Raw genomic sequence first — 20,077 nt, forward strand, 5'->3', positions numbered from 1 at the left:
TTTCATTTTATTTTCTTATTTTTTAAGTTTTGTTTTGATTAAGTTTTACATTTTATTTGTAGTTTAAATCGAGTATTTGAGTACTTCAACTTAAACTGAACTAAAATGAGAAATGTTGCCTTGGCAACTAGATGAAATAAAAAAAGTTAATAAAAAAATATATACATTTTATTTCAGTTAATGTTTAATTTATTTCAAGTAAGCTAATGGTTTTGTTATGTTCTAGTTTAAGTTAAAAATATAGATCTTTGCCCAATCTAGTTAAACTGTTTTTAGAGGGGTTTTGTGCACTTTTCACCTGGAAGACCAGCCTAAATCAGCAAAGACCAGCAAATGGCTTATTCTTATTTATTCTGTCTGAGTTTCTGGCATTCACTTCAAAACTCTTTGCAGGAATTCCTGTTGGTTGGAGACTTTTGCCTAAACCATCCTGTGTTTCTCCTTAACTTTACCCACATTGCAAGTGGCATCCCCATGACAACACCAAAATAGAAACAGACAGCACTTTTTGCGTTGTCGCATAATCCGCATTTCTCGCATCTTCCTCTCAGAATCTCCCTTTGGATCAGACGAAGAGTTTTTGTTAGCATATTATTATGAGTTTTGCTAACATGGAGACCAGCTGTGAAAGAGGGTTTACTCATTCTGAATTCATTACCGCAGAGGCTGAGCTGAATACTAATGCTGCTCCTCTCTGCATGTTAACAGTCCTCACATATTCAAACTTTATAGTTTGTATAGAATAATGAGTGGGAATAGTGCAAGAGGATGATGGGAGGGAACAGATATAATGGCTCGGGTGAATTTGGCCCCTTCAAAAAAGCCCACTTGTTTTGGAGAAGTACTTGATGATTAAATATAAATTTCACAGTCTTTTCTTTTGGAGACAATAACCTCTGTTTCATTTTAAATGTTTTTCTTTTTTAAATCACATTAAAGCGTACAGCTTTAATATAGCCTACCTTTTAAGAGTGTTTTAAAGTAACTTACCAAATTATCACATACTCTAAATCTAAATAACACAGATGAACAAGTGGTTTTGCAAAGGGATTTTGAGACATTTTTTTATACAATAATAGAATATCTACTAAAGGGATAGTATTTTTATTGTTACAAACCTGTATGAGTTTCTATCTTCTGTTAAAAAGAAAATATTTTGAAGAATTTTGGTAACCAGACATTTGATGACTTCCATAGTATTTTGTTCCATGAAAGTAAATGGCTACCGTAATCTGTTTGGTCACCGACATTCTTCAAAATATCTTATTTTGTGTTCAACAGAAGAAAGAAACACACAAGTTTGGAGCAACTTGAGGGTGAGTATGATGACAGAATTTTTATTTTTGGCTGAACTATCCCTTTAAGATCCGAGCTTCATTAAGTTCGGTGCTCCATATTAGTACCATTAACGTCTTCAATCCCTTTTGTGACTGTCTGCTCCCTATCCCATGAACCACTCCCCAAGTGTGTGAACTCGGAAGTGTCTTTTGTTGTCTTTTGATTCTGGTCCCCCAAATGTCCTTAAGTGAAACAGGCAGCAAAATGCTCTGAGAGTGAATGTTCCTTCTTTGAATAGTGGTGTGAATGTGTGAATATGGTTATGGGGGAGTGATTGCTCATGGTCACGTGAAGTGGGAAATGTCCACTCAAGTTCACCAGTGCAAGAATTACAGGCGTGGAAATTCCCCTTTGCCCTCTTTGAATGAGATGCAGGAAATTTGGAGATTTCTTTGAAACACACACACACACACACACACACACACACACACACACACACACACACACACACACACACACACACACACACACACACACACACACACACACACACACACACACACACACACACACACACACACACAAACACACATACATTTGTATCTCTTTAAAGCTTACAGATTTAATTTAGCCTAACTTTAAAGAGCTTAATGTACATTTTGAAGTAACTTTTCACATTTACCAAATTATTGTGTGTGTATACGTGTGTGTAAGTATGAATGTATTTTGAAATTTACCAAATTTATTTTATTATTTATTTTTGTATCTAGTTTTCTTTCAAGAGAATGAAGTTGAAGTATTATGCAAAATTATAAATTTGGATTTGTATATTCAGATATTAATATAAATATATATATATATGTTGTTTCAAAAGTATTTAGTTAATCTGTCAGTTAGATAGAAAGTATAATTCAAAATGATAAATTTTTTGGATCTGTGTATATCCATATATTAACTTGCATATGATAGAGTGTAAAACCGTAAGCACATTATTACGGAACAAATTCTTTGAGCAAGTATTTTGCATAAAACTCTCATAAATAAAGACACAGTGACACATATGGATTATTCTCTTCCTGCTTCCATTTTGATAATCTTGTGTTTTTTCTATATGATGTTTTGTTTTGTGAGGCCAAAGAGCCTCTTTGCACAAAGCGGCATCCCTGCGGACCTGCTGAATGTGTGGTGAATGAGCAGAATCTCTGCTAATGGTTTGAATGGTTGCTGGGTGATAAGCCATTGGTGCCGGCAGACTCACTGAGTTTGATAATCGCAGTGGGTTTCTCAAAGCCCCTGATCTCACAGAGACCCAACAGCCATCTCAGCGCCGGAAAACCCTTCCTTCTGTCATCCTGACTCTTTTATCTTACATCTGGTATAGACTATATCAAACGTGATGAATAAATGGTGTTTCTCAATATATATTTTAAAAGAAAACCAAAAAGAAAAATGTTTTTGTTTCTTTGAGACAGAAATGAGATTGAATTGTCTCACTCATTCCTCGTTTAGAGTCTTTCAGAGGAATATGCAACCACATTAATTTTCTAGCTCTATAGTTATGTCAATTTTGTCTCATTTCTTGTAGCTCACCAACTCCAAGGTCTTGCGATTGATTCCCAGGAAATGGATCCTTATAAAATTGTTAGTCGATCTATAGATAAAAGCATCTGCCAAATGCGTGTGATTTAGTTCTCCAAAATACATATAAGATACATATAAGCAGATACAATTGGAACAAAGCTGATAATTGAAACATAAGTGAGAATTCCAGACACTAAAAATTAAGATTCAAGAGCCTTTGACATCCATGGAATCATTCCATTACACAAAAGGTTCTTTATAGTGGAAAAAGGTTTGTTGAAATATTAATATAATCTTCAGACTAAGGTGATTTTTGTTAAAGATCTGATCACAGAAAAGTTCTTTGGGAAAACCAAAATGGTTCTATTGCAAAAAATACTTTTGAGAGTAATCATTTTGAGCAACCATTTCTGATGTTATTCTAATAATAAAAATACTTTTTAAAATATTGATAGTAATTTATAATGATAATAATTATAGTTTATATATACGATTTTAATCTACACAGAAACAGCACCTGATAGCTTAAAGATGCCTGTTACAGTTTTAAAGCCTTTTCACAAAAAGAACGATAACTAAATAACCATAACGATAACTATATTAACGCCCACATCAATGAACGATATAGCGGAATGGATTCTGATTGGCTGTTTTTATCGTTCATCAACTGGAAAAAAATCCTTCAGAGACGTCGGTGCATCCGCCATCTATAGGTCAGTCTTCACTCACACAGTAAGAATCAATGATGTCGCTACATTACGCAGCTTCTGGTTGTGTAAGAATGTGGATGTTTCTGTTGGTTTTTGTTTTTATTGCAACTCAACATTAAAGGTTTGATGTCTTCGTCTTGTTGTATTGGGTTAGTCTAGAAAAATCATCTGCTGAGGTCTATTGTAGATATAGATATTCATACATGCGTCTAACTACGGTTGCAGTTGCAGACGCACATTCTAGAGTGTTCACGGACCCGTTTTGACCGTTCCAATACGGCGGATGACTACCGGTATGTATCACCATAGATATCATATAGAGACGTCTACGTATGTGTGTATCGCGGCCCAGAAACTGCCGCTAGATGAGGCTAAAATACATATGATTCAAACGATAGGCTATCTTTTCTCTGTGCCGGTATCGTTATATTTGTGGTGCGAGGACTCTACTATTCTTTTATATTTCTAACAATTTTTAGAACTATATCGTTATCATTACATTATTGTTTATAATTATCGTCCTAGGAGTGAACGGGCCTTATGCTTGCCCTAGATACATTCCTGATGGTTGAAGGTCAAGAGGAAATGTAGGCTACATGAAACAAGTTATATTAGATGTTTTGAGCGAGTTAAGATGTTTAATTTGGACTGTAAAACTGATAACTTTAGGCGCTGGGGCTCTAGTCTACTCCATCCAAACTCTCAAACCCCGTTCACACCGCCAGCGACACGCAGCGACAAAGCGACATGATCCCATTCATTTCAATGGAGCGCTGGCGACACGAGCGACATTGACCGTTGGCGACAGAATGTGGGCGTGTCAAGAGACAAGCGACAAAAGTTGAGAAATTTCAACTTTATGCAAATGAGAAGCGATTTTCGCGAGCGACAACCAATAGTAAAGAAGCCTTTTCAGTGGAGCTCACATCACCGTCTCGAGTGCAGGCAAGCCAGAAGAGTTCGAGGATGATTCCACTGTTTTATATGATTTAACTGTAACCACATATATGGATATAATAAAATGATGCATGGAAAAGAAACTGTCGACAGTCTCAGTGAGTTTAATTCATACATTTATAGTTCGAGTTGTCTAATTTTATGATGCAAGTTTAGTACTGCTGCAGTTCATTTTACAGTTTCCCCTGCATTGTTTTGACTATTAGGGACAAGAAAATTGATTATTTGCCAAATACGAATGACGTTTTAGTAATTTATGACAGTATGAGTGAGTTTAATTTGTTGATTGATCGATCGTTAATCTAGTAAATTATTTAATCCACTGAACACTGCTATGGTAATATAAAAACACTCTCCCAACAGATAAACTGTTTCTTTTTAGCCTAATTCCTAGTCAAATTAAAATTGTATAGTTGTATATATCACTTGTTGTGATGGTATTTTGTATAGATATGGCCAGACGTGCAGTCTACCAATAACATTAGAGCGACAGCACTACGAACGCCCACAAGCGACATCACAGTAGAGCCGAGCGACATACGTGAACGGGGCTTCAGACTCAACAAGTTCAGGGAACCCAGTGCACTCACCCAACTGCCCTGCTTCCCCAAAAGCTAGGAATCTTCAAATACTCTCTCTCAAAACTGTAATCAAAAAGGCTGAGAGCTTCTTTTGTGCTTCATCTCTTTGTCGACTGGGAAGAGAGAGAGAACGGGAGGGTGATGGGGATCGGAGACGGGGGTTACTGGAAGTGTTTGGTCCAAATTACACATTCAAGGCGAGCACTGTTTATGATTACTCTCACAAAGGCCAGACAAAAGCAGAGACATTCCAAGAGCCCAGTGAAGAGGACAAACTCATTCTGAGAAAGACAGAAACCTACATCATAACATCATTCATGCACTCCTCTGAGCTCAGATGAAGAGATCGTATCTGTGAAGAAACATGTAAAACCTTCATATGCCTCTGTATCATTGAGCAGTCACATAAAAATGCCATTATTAAATGGATAGTTGCACATCTGGATGCTGCTGGTCAATACAACATTCCAGATCTACTAAAAATACTTAACATTACAACCGGTAAACTATAGTTTGGGAACATTACGATTTTTTTTAAAGAAATTGATATTTTTATTCAGCAAGGATGCATTAAATCAATGTAACATTTATAATGCAACAACAAAAGTATAGTTAAAATAAATGATGTTCTTGTGGACTATCTATTAATCAAAAAATCAATGCTGAGGCCCTGGAGTTATGGCTGCTGAAAATACAGCTTTAATTGCCACCACAAGAAAAAAAATATATTTTTACATATATCAAAATAGAATAGTTACTAATAAAATAAAGCAGTTCCAAAATGTTTTAATGTGTGTCGCCTTATTTAAAATTTTCGGCAATATGAGATCCAATAAAATAAAATGTATTTAAAAATATAAATAAATTTAAAAAGTAATTTTTGTATGCACGACACATAAATCCTTTAAATGGGTTAAATCAGTGAACATGTAAATTGCACAGGGTGACGTCACCCAACTGGACGGGAACGGTTCACAATTGAATGAAGGAAGTTCTGTTTGTCAGGCCTGTGGGAGAGGTGAGTGTGTGAAACAACTCTCACCCCGCAGAAAGTCCCATCACGAGTGTCATCTGAACAGCTCAAAGACCTGCCGAGAGTCAAGTGTTTATTCTTCTCCTTCTAACTGATTTAACGTGTTCGTTCTCAGCCATTGAAATTGTCTCAGGATGAAATGTGCAACACGATGTGAGTTTTGATCTCTTATAGTTGAATGCCACAGAAACAGAACTAAGGTTCACGTCATGTGTCTTCTCAAGGAAAGCTTGGAAAGCAGACAGCATCTGCTTTTGAAGCTGAACATATTTTTTTTCGTATGTTTCATGTGAGAAACAAGCAAGGACCCCTCCTGCCATTCCATCATGTAGCACCACTAGCCCCCCTTTAAATTGTCTTGAGCATCTCCATTTGGAGTTAGCAAGCTCCTCCCCCTTTGAGATGCTGAGTATCAGGAGCTTCTTACTGGTGGAAGGTTATTAAATTCCCAGCACAGACTGGCTCACTCAGGGCATCTCTCAGCACAGGAGCTCACTGGAAGCAGGTAAGCAGTTCTTATTCTCTCAGCTACTTGTAGCTATAGAGGGTTTTTTATGGCCTGAGGAGCATTTGCCTGGAAAATGATTAGACAATAAGTTATCTGTGGCTAAAATATTTTGTGCAAATTGACATATATATCCTGTACCATTAAAATGCATAGAGATATTCATGTGGTTCGCTGTGTAATTGATGAACCTCAACTGCAAGCTACAAGATCAAATAACTATGATGGAGGAAATTTATTTTTTCATCTCTAAAATAAAAAACTTTTCATTTACTTAAATTGTAATGTTGCATATACATTGCATTGGTATCTAATAGTATATATAATGCATAATATATATATATATATATGTACAGTATGTTTATTTATTTACTTTATTTTATTTTATTGCATTGATAAAAAGCTTTCATTTACAAGAAATTGAATTGCAAATCATATATTTAAATATATTCTTTCCCATTTTAACTTTAGGATTTGGGATTTAGAGCAGTGGGTGTGCTAGAGTTTGTTCTCATTCTCTCTTCTTTTTAGTGTAGGGTCTCTTTTGGGTCACCAGTTCAACCCAGCTAGCTTGATCTCAGTGTGTTGAGTGACACCGCCAGCATGACCAAAACCACTGGGGAGAAGCCGCGGTCGCGCAGTCGCGTGCAGCAGTTCCGGGAGAGGATGCAACTGCGTTCCCTAAAGGCGAGGAAGAAAGTCGAAGACATCAGCAAAGATGACGTCAAGTCCTTTCTGAGAAGAAATGCTTTTGTTCTGTTCACCGTTGGAGCTGTGGTCTTTGGTCAGTGCACCTGCTTAACTGAAATTACATTCATTCATAGTGTGAAAGTTTGTTCTAACCATCTAAAGAAGCCATCTAAACTGAAGTTAGTTGCTTGCTCGATGGCATGCATCTACAACCTATCGGTTACCACCCAAGATCTTTAACCACCATGCCACGCCACCAGTATTCACCAGTTTTTTGCTTTTCTCAGGTATTGCGCTGGGATTTGCTCTGAGACCATATAAGATGTCATACAGGGAAGTTAAATATTTCTCCTTTCCTGGTGAACTATTGATGCGTATGCTGCAGATGCTAGTACTTCCCCTTCTAATCTCAAGTTTGATTACAGGTATGAAGTTTTATTGTTTTTATTTTTTTATTTTTTTACCAGACATGCAACAGTTCGACCTCACATTTTAAATCAAATGTTACAGCGATGATATAAAAATGCTTCATACAAAAACAGGAAACTTAAGTTTAAATTTGAACTCTGGTTTCACAGACAGGGCTTAGATTAAGCCAGGATTAGGCCTTAGTTTAATAAGGGTATTTAAGTAGCTTTTATAAACATGCATATTGAGACCAAACAATGGCACTGACATATTTTAGGATATGTTGCTTTCAGTTAAAACAGGCATTTAGTCTGGGACTAGCTTGAATGTGAAACTGGGGGTTAATGAAAAGTATACAAGTGAAAATGGGGCGGTCCAAGGAAGATCCTCAATAGCTTCTCATTGGGTCTGAGCTGATGGGACCCACCCATAAAAAAGTTGTCCCAGGCCCTGTGAATTTTACTGACAGACCTGGTTATAAGGAAAAGGGCAAATCCGTGAAGTAAGGACATAGTAAAAGGACGACATTAATAGAATGAGAACGTGAGAACGATGTGAATTTGGAAATGTGGGAGTGGCTGGAGTTTTGAAGTAATTCTATAGGATGTGAAAGAGAAAAAGGATTAAAAGAGGCACGGAAAGGAAGGAAATTACTGGCCAATTAATGCCAACACAGAGAAAAAACAGCTCAGTAATTAAAGTGCAAAGGAATTTAAGTCACTGTATATGTAAGAAAATTAGTGACAGAAACTTAAAGGCCTGGTTTCACAAACAGGGCTTAGGTTAACCCAGGATTAAGCCTTAGTTCAATTAGGATATTTAAGTAGCTTTTATAAACATGCCTTAGAAAAAAACATTACTGGTGTGCATGTTAAGACAAAACAAAGCCATTGACATATTTTAAGATATGCCTGTTGCTTTCAGTTAAAACAACTCAAACTTAAACATTGTCTGTGGAACCGGGGGAAGTTTATAGAACAATAATTTAAAAAAAACATGACATTATTTTGGGCTATATTTCCGGTTTGTAGACAGTGACCTCTTTGTGCTCCTATTAAAAGTGGCTGTAATGACAAGTTCAGCCCCATCCACCCCTGCTGCTTCACATACACATACACAATTTATACCGTATAAAATATTTTTAGCTTGGCATAACTAGAAAAATTGGTTATATCTATATACAATACTAAGAAATATCTAGAATTTTAGTTGTTTTGGACTATTTTCATGCTGAGACTAAGACTAAGACCTATGTAAACTAATTGGTTAATAATAATAAAAATAATAATAGATGTATGTTAATTTAAATAATAATAATAATAATAATATAATAATTTGATCATTTAATTTAAATAATAATTAAATAATAACTACTACTAATAAATATTATTATTATTATTATTATTTAAATTAAGTTATTACATTATTATGAATAATATTATTATACATTTTTAATAAAATTATTAGTTGGGCATTTTATTTGGTAGTTGTGCCACACCTGGGTGTAAGAGGGTGCCGTTTTATTTATTTGCGTCTTTGTAGCTGCACAACATTTCTTTAGTTTGATACACGGGCATTGGGAGACTGTTTGATGTTGCCCTGGAGACACAGAGAGGGTGGCATGACCGCTGAAACACAGGCCGTGGAGGAATTTCCCAGGCCTGTCCAGGACAGGGAGAGATGAGCGAATGCCATTTAAGAGAGAGAGAGAAGTATGGCCGAGAGACACAGAGTGTGAACAGAGGAAATTGTGACGAGAGGACTGAACAATGGCCGCTTTCTCTTTCTGGTCTGTGGATCAGGACCGCAGAAAGGACTCATTCAAAATGTTAACCTTAATTTGTTTTGGCAAATCAAAGTCATCTTGACTTCTGCTGAGATTTCTATTAATCCCAAAACTTTTAAAGTCAAATGATATAGTAATTTTCAGCTAAATTAAGATTAAAACATGAATTTTTCACTTTTCACCACCACAGTTTTTCATGTCTGTACAAATTCTGGTTGGGTTTTTGTATCAAAATCTTAGTACAAGACCTGATTTTTTTTTCAGCATGGATGGTACATGAAATTATGTATTTATTGAAAAGTGATTTGGATTCATTCTCATAGAAGAAAATGTTAAAATGGTATTCATTCTGTCTAGGCATGGCAGCACTGGACAGTCGTGCCTCTGGAAAGATGGGCATGCGTGCAGTGATATACTATATGACCACCACTTTCATCGCAGTGTTTATCGGCATCATTATGGTTCTGATTATCCATCCGGGCAAAGGCTCAAAAGATGAATTCGCCAAACAGCAGAAGATCGAGAAGATCAGCCCAGCTGATGCCTTCCTGGACCTCATCAGGTAATGGGACAGGTGTAGCCCATCATTTACTCCAAAATACTGATATTAACCAATTACTTTATTCAACATAATAAGCTGAATTACTTTTTACAGAAACATGTTTCCACCTAATCTGGTTCAAGCCTGCACTCAACAGGTATGAATGTTTTCCCTTCATCCTATCACTCAAAATATCCCAGTTCTGTTTTATCATAAACAATGGTAATATATTAGCTGTTTGCATGCATTATGAAATTAGCAATGGTACATTTTCTTGCCTAAAATGAGCTTTATCACTAAAAAAACAAGCGATTGAATTTAATTTAATTTAACTTAAAATTTAATTTAAGTGAATAATAAAGAGGTAGATAATTAATATACAACAACATCTAAACAAATAATTAACTATACAATAACATCTAAATAAAAGCATAAAATATAACGGCAATATAAATTAATATAAATATTTGGCTCCATATTGATTACACTGTCAATGTTGTTTGTAGGGGGGAAAAAATATATAAATAATTATATAGATAGAAATAATACATTTTCATGTAACTAAATTTAGAAATCTTGGGGATTTTTTTTTTTAAATAAATGAATATATACAGGTCCTTCTCAAAAAATTGACATATTGTGATAAAGTTCATTATTTTCCATAATGTAATGATAAAAATTAAACTTTTATATATTTTAGATTCATTGCACACCAACTGAAATATTTCAGGTATTTTATTGTTTTAATACTGATGATTTTGGCATACAGTTCATGAAAACCCAAAATTCCTGTCTCAAAAAATTAGCATATCATGAAAAGGGTCTCTAAACGAGCTATTAACCTAATCATCTGAATCAACTAATTAACTCTAAACACCTGCAAAAGATTCCTGAGGCTTTTAAAAACTCCCAGCCTGTTTCATTACTCAAAACCGCAATCATGGGTAAGACTGCCGACCTGACTGCTGTCCAGAAGGCCATCATTGACATCCTCAAGCAAGAGGGTAAGACACAGAAAGAAATTTCTGAACAAATAGGCTGTTCCCAGAGTGCTGTATCAAGGCACCTCAGTGGGAAGTCTGTGGGAAGGAAAAAGTGTGGCAAAAAACGCTGCACAACGAGAAGAGGTGACCTTGTGGAGGAAGATTGTGGAGAAGGACCGATTCCAGACCTTGGGGGACCTGCGGAAGCAGTGGACTGAGTCTGGAGTAGAAACATCCAGAGCCACCGTGCACAGGCGTGTGCAGGAAATGGGCTACAGGTGCCGCATTCCCCAAGTCAAGCCACTTTTGAACCAGAAACAGCGGCAGAAGCGCCTGACCTGGACTGTTGCTCAGTGGTCCAAAGTTTTTCGGATGAAAGCAAATTTTGCATGTCATTCGGAAATCAAGGTGCCAGAGTCTGGAGGAAGACTGGGGAGAAGGAAATGCCAAAATGCCTGAAGTCCAGTGTCAAGTACCTACAGTCAGTGATGGTCTGGGGTCCCATGTCAACTGCTGGTGTTGGTCCACTGTGTTTTATCAAGGGCAGGGTCAATGCAGCTAGCTATCAGGAGATTTTGGAGCACTTCATGCTTCCATCTGCTGAAAAGCTTTATGGAGATGAAGATTTCATTTTTCAGCACGACCTGGCACCTGCTCACAGTGCCAAAACCACTGGTAAATGGTTTACTGACCATGGTTTTACTGTGCTCAATTGGCCTGCCAACTCTCCTGACCTGAACCCCATAGAGAATCTGTGGGATATTGTGAAGAGAAAGTTGAGAGACGCAAGACCCAACACTCTGGATGAGCTTAAGGCCGCTATCGAAGCATCCTGGGCCTCCATAACACCTCAGCAGTGCCACAGGCTGATTGCCTCCATGCCACGCCGCATTGAAGCAGTCATTTCTGCAAAAGGATTCCCGACCAAGTATTGAGTGCATAACTGAACATAATTATTTGAAGGTTGACTTTTTTTGTATTAAAAAAACACTTATTTTAAAGGTCGGATGAAATATGCTAATTTTTTGAGATGGGAATTTTGGGTTTTCATGAGCTGTATGCCAAAATCATCAGTATTAAAACAATAAAAGACCTGAAATATTTCAGTTGGTGTGCAATAAATCTAAAATATATGAAAGTTTAATTTTAATCATTACATCTTGGAAAATAATGAACTTTATCACAATATGCTAATTTTTTGAGAAGGACCTGTATAATATTGTGAGGTTTAAGATATTCAGGAGACAATTTGGGGTGAAGTTGTAATGTTTCCATGTTCAGCGGGAAATCAATTCATAATCAAGACTTGATGAGGCTTGATAACATCTCAAAGGACAGAAACTTGCAATTTATCAGTCTTGGATCAAAAAGTTTGAGGCCTTGAATTTATAATCGTACCAAAACTGCTTTCAAGTCTGACAATGTTTCATTTTTCCTACCGCTGGCCCAGGCTAGTTAACTTAGCATGTAATTAATAGACTTTTTCCATTTCGGATTTTGAGAGTCTGGCTTGTTTTGGACCCACAGCTGTGCTTGTCTCGGCTGAGAGCTTTGCCAGAGCTGTGATGTTGCCACAGTCGGATATAATGGGACAGAAACGGCCAGACAATAACACTGAAGAGCCTGACAGTGGCTCACAGTCTGTCCGGACACACTTCACAGGGGACACCCTGTAGTCAACCAGATCTAAAAAAAATAATAATAATTCAATTCAATTAAAATAATATGAAAAGGATCTTGTCATATACATTTTTTTTTGAACTGATGTTTTTTAAACTAGTTCCTTCTCTTTTTCCTCCTGTAGTTCAAGACCCAATATGGCAAGAGGATCATTAAGGTGAAGATGATCGTGAACGATTCAATATTCAACCTAACTAACGCCACCCAGGAGATTTCCCAAGAGGAAGTGATTCCTCTCCCAGGCTCCACCAACGGGGTGAATGCCCTCGGGCTGGTGGTGTTTTCAATGTGCTTCGGCTTGATCATTGGGAGTATGAAGGAACAGGGACAGGCTCTCAAAGACTTCTTTGACTCCCTCAATGAGGCCATCATGCGACTTGTTGCTATTATTATGTGGTGAGTGATCCCAGACACTCAAACTTTAATGTTAATGTAGCCTGGGATGGGTTTTCCAATATTCGTTCCTTATTTGAAACGTATGAATTAACAATAAACCTCAACAGGGAGCATAAAATGTTATTAAGTGTTTCTTAACCGGTAGCATTATATTTAACTTATAATCCTGCCATGCTAATTCTATCACATTTTTATCTCTTGAAACAAAAATTTAAAATATTTTATTATATTATATCATTCAAAAGTTTGGGATGAGTCATTTTATTATTAAAAAATGTATAAAAAGTGATTGTAAATACGTATATAATGTTAAAAACTATTTTTATTTGAAATAAATGCTGTTCTGTTGAACTTTATATTCATCAAAGAAAATAAATATATTACTGTTTGCACAAAAATATTAAGCAGCACAACAATGTTTTCAACATTGATCATAATGAGAAATGTTTATTGAGCAGCAAATCAGCATAAAGAATGATTTCTGAAGGGTCACGTGACAATAAACAAATAAAGCAATAAACAAATAAACAAAAAAAATGAAGACTGGAGTAATAATGCTGAATATTCAGATTTACCTGTCAAAGAAATAAATTACTTTTTTAAAATAGTAAAATTGTAATAATATTTCCCATTTTTATTACTGTTTTTACTGTATAATTGATCAAATAAATGCCGACTGGATGAGCATAAGCCATATAAATATTTGGTTCCATGGTCTCATATTTGAAACCATTATAATTTCAAATAGGTGATAAATATTTATTCATATTTATTTGTTTATTGGAGTAGTAATGTATTGGAAAGGATAGCTTATCAGGAGGCCTTACAAAAATCTGCCCCGAGATTAACTTTGTGGCATGTAATGTAAGTAACTTACAATAAGACTTTGATCATAATTCATAACAGAAACGCCTCATAATGACCTTACTGTAGAATTAGATGAATTTCCTGTTTGTCTGGACAGAAATGTGCCCTGTGCTCTCATTTTTTGTGACCCTGTTTCATGACCTCCTTTTCATCTGCATGTTTAACTCATTGACATTTTAGGAAACCTTATTAACAAGTGATGCTTCTGGATGCAGATCCATCCCTGATCCTTAATCTGTTTTTCTTTCCACCGTTATAATTTGATAGTTAACTTTTGTGACTGAGAATGAATGGAGGTAAATGAGTGCAACCGTGTCTTTTAACTCCATATTCTGTTCCCAGGTACGCACCGATTGGTATCCTCTTTCTGATTGCTGGAAAAATCGTGGAGATGGATGACATCACTGAGATGGGCGGTCAACTCGGCATGTATACGATAACAGTGATAATCGGCCTCATGATACACGGCATGATCATTCTACCGACTTTGTACTTCGTCATCACCCGGAAGAACCCCTTCGTCTTCATCACGGGTTTGCTGCAGGCCCTCATCACGGCTCTCGGCACCTCTTCCAGGTACGACCGACAAAGTCGAGCTGCCGAAATCATGAATATTGTGCTATATCGTTTCACTTTTACATTTTCCGTCCCCCAGCTCTGCCACTCTTCCGGTTACCTTCAGATGCCTGGAGGAGAACAATAAAGTCGACAAACGCGTGACTCGATTCGTGCTGCCCGTCGGAGCCACGATCAACATGGATGGAACAGCGCTGTATGAAGCCCTGGCAGCCATCTTTATCGCCCAGGTTAACAACATGGAAATGAACTTTGGGCAGATCATTACAATTAGGTGGGATTTTAAAATATAAATAATTCATTAAAGGGATAGTTCACACAAAAATTAAAATTCTGTCAGTACTTACTCTCCCTCATGTTGTTCAACCCCGTAAGACCTTCGTTCATCTTCGGAACACGAATTAAGATATTTTTTGATGAAGTCTGAGAGCTGGAAACTTGTACCCGAAAAGTAATTAAAGACATCGTTAAAATAGTCCAAGTGACTACAGTGGCTCAATCTTAAGTTTATCAAGCGACGAGAATACTTTTTGTGCGCAAAAACAAACAAAAATAACGACTTTATTTCAACTATTGATTTCCTTCTCTGTGGGCGTCGAGTGAGTTCACTAGTGTAACGGCGCAGCGCTTCTGTGTTGTACGTCACACGCATCACACACATGACCAGCGTCGGCCAATAGTGAGCCTACGTGTGACGTAGCACTACGCTATCACACTACGCTATCACACTACGCTAACTGACTAGAGGCCCACAGAGAAGGAAATGAATAGTTGAAATAAAGTCGTTATTTTTGTTTGTTTTTGCGCACAAAAAGTATTCTCGTCGCTTGATAAACTTAAGATTGAGCCACTGTAGACACTTGGACTATTTTAACGATGTCTTTAATAACTTTTCGGGGAACAAGTTTCAATCCCTTAGAAGCCTATGGAGGAGTGATCCAGCTCTCAGATTTCATCACAAATATCTTAATTTGTGTTCCGAAGATGAACGAAGGTCTTACGGGGTTGAACAACATGAGGGAGAGTAAATACTGACAGAATTTTCATTTTTGGGTTAACTATCCCTTTAAGAAAACAGAACGATATATACATCACAATTTTCTTCATATGATTGATATTTTTTTTAATGATGCAGCATCACAGCCACTGCTGCAAGTATCGGGGCGGCTGGAATCCCCCAGGCTGGGCTGGTCACTATGGTGATTGTGCTGACCTCTGTCGGACTCCCCACCGATGACATCACCCTCATCGTTGCAGTTGATTGGTTCCTGTGAGTGACCTCTTATAGAAGCGTGATTTGATATGGTTTAAAAAGGGAACAGGAATGCAAAAAATATATGAACACTCAAGAAAAACGTAGGAATGTAAGAATTGCATGCTATTCAAGCAAAACAAAAAGTATTTGGGTACTTTCTGATTGTGATTGTGCTGACCTCTGTCGGACTACCAACCGATGACATCACCCTCATCATTGCAGTTGATTGGTTCCTGTGAGTGACCTCTCATGATTTGATATGGTTTAAAAAGGGAACAACAATGCAGAAAATATATTAATTTGCAGTAATTTGCAAAACAAGGCAAAATAATCTGCTAAAATGACTGCGTTTGGCACATATTTGGGACTTTTTTTTTTTTTCATTATCAGCCCAGGTGACACACTTTGATATGTTCCCATTAGACTTGCTCCATTTTTTCAATACATTTCATGTAATTCAATAGGTTTTAACATAGAAACGTAATTAGGTTGGCCAAATTAATCATTCCAGATAGATCCCCTTTCCCACAAGTTACACAGCTAAAAGTGCTTCTATTTAAACTAGGATAAAAACTGAGCTGAAAGTAGAAAACTTTTTTGACAACCAATCAAGTATCGCTGATATTTTACTGTCTCAGAGTGAAATATACAGGTAAATAAATGGATTCTTCATTTCCTGTTTTACTCCCTCTCTTTTGCACTTACAGGGATCGACTGCGCACAACGACTAACGTCCTGGGAGATTCTATAGGAGCTGGAATTATAGAGTTCCTGTCCAAAGATGAGCTTCAGGGCGGTGATGTTGAGTTGGGGAGCTCTGTGCTGGAGGAGAACGAAGTGAAGAAACCTTATCAGAAGATCCCTCAGGAGAACGACTATGAGAATGAGAAACCACCAGACAGCGAGACTAAGATGTAGAGCCGGATTTTATGTGTGTTTGTGTCTGTAAATGTACAGTGGCCCCAGAAAATATATGAACATTTAAGATACACTAAAAAGTGTAAGAATTGAATTGCATTATATGAGCGAATATCAAACTAAATGCATTTATTTTAAATAAATATTATATAAGCATGCTATTCAAGCAAAACAAAAAGTATTTGGACACTTTCTGATTGTGGAAATTTGAGAAATGATCTACACTTGACTTTTTTTAACATACATATACACATACGTGTTTGTATATATTTATATATGCAAATGTTGTTGCTATGAAATATAATTCATACATTTGTGAAGTGTTGCTTACGTGTCAAAAGTGTCCAAATATTTTTTTGGGCCCTTATACTGTATATATATATATATATATATATATATATATATATATATATATATATATATATGTTTTGTTTTTGAATCTTTTGTTTTCAACCTTCTTTTTTCCTTTTACTGTAATTTTGTTGTTTGCTTAGGTTTGGTTATCCAGGTCATACCGATTGTTATTTTGATTTGGCAGAGAGTTTTACCTTTACAAAAATATATAATAACCATTCCTTTTTTGTATTGCTTTTTCATTATTTTAATAATTAGCTGAAATGTGAATCTATGTAGGATATGGGGGGCATTAGTGTGTTGGTGGATAACGTTTGTCACATGACGAACAGGGTCATGGATGTTCACAAGACTGATTTTAAGCAGAAATGAATGTCAGTTCTTCATCTGATGACAGAAGTTCATTACACTTTGCTTATGCCAAGTTCTGCAGGTGTTCAACATGAGCAGGAGACCGAGATTAAAATCTTTTGGGCTCCGATTGTAATGTGATCATCTAAGTGGAGTATAAAATATGTATTACTGTAAATATCAAGAGAGAATTATGTTTAGCTTTGAAAGCTGCTTTACACATCTTTATATATGAGAAGACTCATCGATATTCCTCAGTGTTTCAGCAGCTATTTGACTTTTCTCTGCAGCTCGCACAACTAATCCTAACTGAACAAACACACACTTATGCGTTTATTAGATTTTATTTTATAGTTCATCAACTGACCCTTTTATTGCTATTTGCCAACATTAACGATACATAGAAATAATAAGTGCTACTGAATATTATTAGTAGGAAAAGGGACTGAATGTTTACAGTCTTGTTATTGCAGTGCAGAAGTCATTTTGTAAATGTAAATCTTTTGAAAACATGCTATAGACACAGGTTGGACTCACATGTACTCGGCTGGAAACTGTGATCTTATATTTGCCTTTTTTAAATTCTTAGTTATTTTCATGTTGCTGTATATTTCCTGTCTCCAAAGCAAAATGTGATTAGGACTATAGAGAAAGAGCAAACGCATGTTGTGTGTTAAATATAGTTTTGAATAAAATCGAGTGTGGTGATGCATTGTGTTTATTATTGATTAATGATAGATGAGAGGCTGTGGTTTATTATATTTTTCACATAGTCCAACTTTTTCAACAAACTCTTTTGATATTGGAGAATTAATCTTAATTAAACATGAATAGAATGTGGAATATAATTAATATATTCAAATGTATTTATCAAAAAAAGGCCGGAAAATTTCAGAATTTTTTATTCTTAGTTTCTATAAATAAAGGAAGATTAAAACGATCAATAGACAAGAAACACAAACTTCTAATCTAGTGGATAATTCTAAATGGACTCCTGCTGCCATCTAGTGGGCAATAATTTTCTTCGGGCAAAAAAAAAATCTCAATTTCATTAGGTTTCTAGTAGTTGATAGGTGTATTTTAATGCATTTTAAGGTGCATTTGTGCTATAGCTATAGTTAAGGTCTCTGGTATGATGTCTTAAAGAACATAATATGTGTCTTTATTGAAGTCAAACTACACTTCACACTTCAATGAAGGCACAAAGGTGTCGTTATGACAGAGGCAAGCAAACTTTTCCTTAAAGGGATAGTTCACCCAAAAATGAAAATTCTGTCATGATTTACTCACCCTCAAGTTGTTCCAAACCTGTGTGAGTTTTGTTGAACACAAAAGAAGATATTTTGAAGTGTACAGTTGACAGTAGCCATTGTCTGCCTTAGAATTTTTGTGACAAATGTTGAAAGAGCTTTTTAATAACGATGCGGTGCATAATGCATTTAGTCAATTGGACACACACAACCACACACACACAAAGTCCAATTAGCCTACACATTTTTCTTCTCTAGCAGTGGGTTTATATTCTAGAATCAAATCTAGATCTAGATAATGTAGAACTTTAAAATCTAGATCAAAACCATCCTAAATTAGAATATTTTCGAGACTTCTGACATGCTGTGCATACAATTTATTATTTACAATAATTGCTGGCAAGAACAATGGCCTTTTTTTTACTGTTTGAATCAGGCTAAAAAAAAATTTGTAGCAGTTATTTAATTGCAGGTTTCATGTGACAATTATCCCCATGTGACAATATGGCTTGTCATTGGAGCATGTTGTCACAGAAGGTAAACGGGTCTTCAATGAACTGCATATTTTTCTCCCTGGTGGAAATGTTTAAAATCTGTTTTTTTTGTAGCCAAGACATTAAGCTACAGGTGAAACTCAAAATATTAGAATATCGTGCAAAAGTTCATTTATTTCAGGAATTCAACTTAAAATGTGAAACTAATATATAGACTTGTTACATGCAAACTGCCTTTATTTGATATAATTTCGATGATTATGGCTTACAGCTTATGAAACCCCCAAATCCAAAATGTCAGAAAATTAGAATATTACATGAAATCAATAATAAAAAAAAGGATTTTAAATACGGAAATTTCGGCCCTCTGAAAAGTATAATCATGCATATGTACTCAGTACTTGGTTTGGGCTCCTTTTGCATGAATTCCTGCCTCAATGCGGCGTGGCATGGATGCTAACAGCCTGTGGCACTGCTGAGGTGTTATGGAAGACCAGGATGCTTCAATATCAGCTCTTCTGCATTGTTCGGTCTCATGTCTTTCATCTTTCTCTTGGCAATGCCCCATAGACTCTCTATGGGGTTCAGGTCAGGCGAGTTTGCTGGCCAATCAAGCACAGTAATCCCATGGTCATTGAACCAGGTTTTGGTATTTTTGGCAGTGTGTGCAGGTGCCAAGTCCTGCTGGAAAATGAAGTCAGCATCTCCATAAAGCTAGTCTGCTGAAGGAAGCATGAAGTGCTCTAAATTGTCCTGGTAGACGGCTGCGCTGACTCTGGACTTAATAAAGCACAGTGGACCAACACCAGCAGATGACATGGCTCCCCAAACCAACACAGACTGTGGAAACTTTACACTGGACTTCAAGCATCTTGGATTGCCT

The 20,077-nt window shown here is 36.4% G+C and overlaps 1 protein-coding gene across 1 annotated transcript; it reads left to right on the forward strand.

Moving 5' to 3' along the window:
* Positions 1–6,079: 6,079 nt before the first annotated feature.
* Positions 6,080–18,158, forward strand: slc1a3b (solute carrier family 1 member 3b). Its single transcript, XM_077242165.1, has 10 exons — positions 6,080–6,645; positions 7,177–7,429; positions 7,623–7,760; positions 9,887–10,091; positions 10,185–10,227; positions 12,858–13,129; positions 14,339–14,572; positions 14,652–14,846; positions 15,708–15,842; positions 16,535–18,158. Exons 2-10 carry the CDS (start codon positions 7,249–7,251, stop codon positions 16,743–16,745), a joined length of 1,614 nt encoding a protein of 537 aa, XP_077098280.1. The 5' UTR covers positions 6,080–6,645; positions 7,177–7,248; the 3' UTR covers positions 16,746–18,158.
* Positions 18,159–20,077: the final 1,919 nt, after the last annotated feature.

This window comes from Siphateles boraxobius, unplaced genomic scaffold (assembly GCF_051911475.1).
Source record: "Siphateles boraxobius isolate OS27281-9 unplaced genomic scaffold, OSU_SipBor_1 25, whole genome shotgun sequence".
Lineage (NCBI taxonomy): Eukaryota > Metazoa > Chordata > Actinopteri > Cypriniformes > Leuciscidae > Siphateles > Siphateles boraxobius.